The sequence below is a fragment of the Morone saxatilis genome, unplaced genomic scaffold (assembly GCF_004916995.1).
Source record: "Morone saxatilis isolate NCDOM2014 unplaced genomic scaffold, NCSU_SB_2.0 Contig20, whole genome shotgun sequence".
NCBI lineage: Eukaryota > Metazoa > Chordata > Actinopteri > Moronidae > Morone > Morone saxatilis.
Window position 1 is genome coordinate 25,146,621 of NW_023339763.1, and position 5,428 is coordinate 25,152,048.

At 36.4% G+C, this 5,428-nt stretch overlaps 1 protein-coding gene across 1 annotated transcript in view; it reads right to left on the minus strand.

Moving 5' to 3' along the window:
• Nucleotides 1-1,949, minus strand: part of LOC118331859 (vasodilator-stimulated phosphoprotein-like) — a gene marked incomplete in the record, with an annotated part of 9,830 nt that extends 7,881 nt beyond the window's left edge. The window contains 1 exon segment of the mRNA XM_035666945.1: nt 1,756-1,949. Within this exon segment, the coding sequence (XP_035522838.1) occupies nt 1,756-1,760 (5 nt within the window).
• Nucleotides 1,950-5,428: the final 3,479 nt, after the last annotated feature.

Below are 5,428 nucleotides of genomic sequence, written 5' to 3' on the forward strand. Positions count from 1 at the left end.
TCACTTGCCTAATAATTGTGCACAAAGTGTACTGTCTATGGTTAAATATCAAATTAACACTGGATTAAAGAACATATTATTGTAATTGAAATTTAATCAATTTAAATCATGCCAATCATTTGATAGAACTCCTTGTAGTTTGAAGATACAACCATTATCGTATCATATTATATTTAGTCGTTAGTCACTAAGGGTTAATCATTTTATGTCATAGGAATATCAATGGCATAAAATGAGTAACTTTTTTTAGGGATTAGGGTTAGTCCTAGTGACTAATGAATACAAAACTTATTTATGAGAAACTGCTGTAGCCTGCTGTAAAGGAAATGATAAAAGGGTTTTTGTAGAAAAACACATTTACATTTCCCATAGCAAGGTACTGAAAAAGGTTTTGGTATGAGTACAGTTCTCTCATTGACAAAGGTCAACAGATACAGAGCCCTACTCAACACTGATCTTCCATAATCGGATATAGATTAACTATTGTATTGTACTTGTCGTAGACCTGACATAGTATATCAGTAATGCAAGAAGTATTCAGATCCTTTACTTTAAAAATAAAGGATGCAAATAAAAAAGATTTAAAAGTACCACAATGTAAGAATACTTTATTACAAGTAAAAGTCTTGTATCTTAAAGTATTATATGTAAAATGTAATTAAAGTAAAAGTACTTATTATGCAGCCGAGAGGCCTCTGTCAGTGATTATGATGTGTTTGACGACTATTTCTGATACATATAAGCAACAACATTTTAACTTAATTTAAATGTATATACATTTGCTTGCTTTCAGATAAATGTAGTGAAATTTGTTAAGGTAACTTGGTTAAATTCAGTTAATTGTACCACTTTTTAATCAAACGTAAAACTAGTAGCAGCATTTCTCCAAAAAAGAATGTGTCAAACAGCTTCTCTTCCCCAAAAATGTACAATAAATCCATTATCAAAGTGGTAGTCAATTAATTTTCTGTGGATAAACTCTAATTAATACTGCTGTAATTAAGCTGTTAACATTATAGCACAGTGGGGGTATTTTTTAATTTTGCGATGATGTGAAGTCAACTTAAAGAAAATGAGTATCAGCAATACTTAAAACACTGTACAAATGTAACAACTGAGTTATTACTTCAACAGTTATTTTTGAGTTAGGTTTAATTTATGATTGAGTGTTGAGGCAAATTAAGTTATGTTAATTTACTTCTTTTATGAAGATATGTTGTTAGGTGTTGCAATGCAGTACTGCACATACTTGTTTCTAAACTCTATGTGGAATTGTGACAGTGAGTTATTTTCAATTGACTTGTTGCAAAGTCTGTAGTCTGTGGGAAATCTTTACTTCCTGCCTTTTTCAGGTTTTCATGTGTTGACCACTTCCTGTGCTCTCAGAACAATGCTGCCTAATATGGACTACATTATTTTACCTGTGGGTGAGATATAGACTGCTAACTTCACAAAATCATTAGTTCTTAAAGTCGATTTAATAACATGCTCTGTCTACAGCAAATACTGATACTCCAGCTCTGATATTTTCATTTTACACGCGAGCAGAACACCTGCTACAAGCGCCATACCCTTGCACACAGCAGGAAATGTAGGCAGAACTGAAGAGCTAGTTAGAAGTCAAGCATAGAGTTGATATGAAGCAGTACTGTTCTGCATTCTTTCAGTAATTCATGCACGGGACATTAAAATGGATCTGGGAGAAAAAAGTTTTAGGTGCATTTGCATTATCGCTAGTATTACAAAATGACTCACCCCATTTTCCAGCTGCAGTCAGCCCCCAAAGTTTCACTTGCTTCTTAACAATCTGTCTCTTCTCATCAACTTGAATTGCCAGTATATGTCGCAAGTATATTTGCTGTCTACTCAATCAGACCTGCTGTCATTCTTGCCTGCACACCTCCACCACTCGCTCCCACGTCACTGACACAAGCCCCAGCACTTCTGCCTTTGCATTCTCATTTCCTAGACAGGTTTTTTTTTCTCTCTTCCTGTTCTCTTCTTGTTCACATGCTCTTTTAAATTCTCATTTTCACACCTCCCCCTTCACCCTTGCTTCTGTCTCCATGTGGCATAGCTCTGATTTCTGTCTGATTTCTCCTTTCCTTCACACAGGTCTATGTATCTGTGGAGGGGGGATAGTTTTCAGTTCATGTGGTGCCTGGCTGTATGTCCGTGTGTGCTAGGAGGTGAAGGACAACACAGTTCACGACACCGGTCATGAGTCATCTTCACACAATTATTTAGACTACTTCAGATAAAGAGTTGGGGGTGTCAGAAGCAGGTGTTATACTTGTATTTCCTGGCTAGCAGACAGCAGTTCTGTACCTGTTACTTTGTTAGTTATATTATGCAATAGCAGTATTATAGAGTCATATTTAACTCAGAACATTTTAAAGTTGACTAAAAACTTGGAAACCACATGTACTGTAGAAGTAGTAGTAACAGTAGCAGCAGCACTTCGGTACAGTAGTAGTAGAAGTAGTAAGTGTATTTTGCAGTATCTGGGTCAGGGGAAGGGAGCTGAAGTGTAATGGAAGCCACATCAAAATGTTCTGAGTCATCCCAAAAAAAAGGAACTGCCAAACTATTAAAATAGCTCACTCCCCACAATGGACGATTGATTGATAAATGTAGCAAATATATCCAGTCATCATGTTTTTTGTATTTTTAAAAGAGAAATCGTTTTTGCTTATGCTAATATACAGTGTTCAATGTGTTATCCCTCAGTCTTTCACAGCACTGCTAACTAGCACCTCACTTCCTCCTAGTGCTGCGGTAGCAATGAAAGGAGAACTGATAACTTCATTATTTTTACTCTGAAAGGACTGAATAAATATGAGTTCAGAAGAACAAGGAACACATTTTGCAATCTTGCCTTGCATGATTGTTAGACTGTTGTTGTTAGAATCGTGACAACAACGCTATTTGGCATTTTATGGCAACACATTATATGAGCTGTCCTACAGTCAAATATATCAGCAAAAAATACTTACTGAACTTGCATATACAAAAATACCTGTATGAGCTGTCTGTTGTTAGCTATGTATTTATACATGTTGTGTAATGTTTTTGTGTGTATGTATGTGTGTAAAACTGACAACTAGCTGTGTCCCTTTATAGCCCTCTCTAGTCATATCTAAGTGTTGTTCATTTCCTCTAACTCTCACGATCATTCTGCAGTTCCTCATTCTCCTAATGTCTCCATGCTAGGCTGAAAAAGTCTGCAGAACTATATAATAATACTAGGTCAGCTAAATACATCATGCAATATTATTTTTATATTATAAACAAGTGATATACAGTAGCAATACCAAGAAGAGGTTTTAGTTTTGAGGGAAGGAATACCTAGAAAGTTTCTCATTGGAGTTAAATTGGAAATTTGTTAGAGCCAGCTATAAAGCCACAGAGACACTGATAAAACAGATATTTGAAAGATAGTTGATTGTTTCATTCCCAAGGTGTCAAATATTGATGCTGGGAATGAGACCATCAACTCTGGCTCTGATTAGTTGTTTGAAGGTTAAAGTCAAAAAGAGTCAGAGTGCTGCTATTGTTCATGATGTCTCACTGGAAATCCCGTATTACACAAATGGAACATAACCTATATAATTACTAACACCTGTGATTACCCTACTATTTCATGTCAAAATGGCTGCTGTGAAAAAGGCCTATTAGTTTAGTAAAGATGGCAAGGAATGGCCCAGACATCATACACCCCAAGACATGTTTTACTATTCAGCAAGCCATGAGGATTTTGATGGGTTTTTCTATTCCTGCCACCAAACTCCAGACATTTCATCATCTTATACAGTATCATTCAGCATCTCCTGCTTTGGAAAGCCTTGTCCTAATGATGAAATCACACGATCAGGGGGATGAGTGTCCTCCAGAGGCCTATTTTGGATAGGTCGTTTGTTGCTGGAACTGCTATTGTAAGACAGTGCGAGCCCTTTAGGAGCTTGTCACACTGAACAAACTTCTGTGTATTAAACATAAGATAAAAAACAGTATCTGAAATGGGCCAGTACTCACCAGTACCGGCACTACTGATTTTTGTCCAGGAGTACCCTTACTTCTAATTGAGGACTGCCACCTCTTGTGAGCATGGCCGGATCTACTATGGAGGTCACCTGGTATTTGTTTCCAAGGGGTATACAATACAATTTGTGAAATAATTGTCTAAAAAAGAATATTGGTGAATGTCCCAAAACTAGAAAGTTTTGGACCTCAGTATTTCTAAAACCCTGTGTACAGCAATGTTGGTGATCCCCTCCTAAAAAACTACACAACTGCATCTCTCTGTGTAAACACACAGCTAGCTAAATACTAAGAAAACAGCACTGAAAATGAACTTATAATAATTAGGGTTAGGGTTATGTTGAATTAGGGGACTGGAACCTTTTTGGGTTCAATTTAGGCACTCATAGAAACTAGGTGCTCCACAAAAACAAAAATTAGTCTTCCTTATAAAACAAAAGTTGAACTTAAACTGCCCTGTCTTCTTCCAGCCTATGGTATCAGGTAAGTTATAATATGTGACATTGTTCCCGCAAAAAATACTGCCATGTGATCGGTATTATCAATATAAATATCAATTTCATCTCTGCACATTCAATAAAGAGGTAATTCTGTGAAATGTTTAGCCTAGTTTAGCACAATTACAGTGTATACAAATCTCTGATCTTGTAACATGTCACATTGTCTTCATGTCCAGTGAGTCCACATCTCCAGCAATATGAGATGAGTGAATCTGATATGACTGTAAAAATATACCACATGTGGATTACTTGCACCATCCTTTATTCAACCAAAGGATTGCTGAGTAAATATCACTCAAACAACCTGAAGGACTCACTGTTTATGGAATATAATCTGTATTTGGTAGTGAAACAGAGCATGCACTAGTCAAATCCTCCAGTACTTACGTCATGGTTACATAATCCAAAACCCCTTTCTTCCAGGCAGGATATCTAATGGTAGCTTACACATGTGTTTAGAAAGACAGAAAGCATAGATGAGACAACAACACATGTGATCCACAACTAGCCAATCAAGTCTGGCTTCCTAATCAAGCTGCCTTCAATTACTCAGAAGGATACTGGGAATACTGGCTCAGCTGTTTAAAAGGAGGGGAGCTAAACTATGAGGGCATGGCTTTTGATACAGTAAAAAGCCTGGGAAATTAAAAATTGAAACTATTCTAAAAAGTCCCATCTTGTCAAGCATGTTTTGCATTCTTAAAAGTAATCTACTTTTAATAAAATCTATCTAACTTTGTCTTACTAAGATATCACAGCTAATATTGAGCTTGATTGATTGATTGATAACCTTCCCTTCCTCTCTAAGATTCTGGAGAAAGTAGTCGCCAAACAGTTGTGTGACTTTCTACAATGTGTGTGACAATAGCTTATTTGAGGATTTTCAG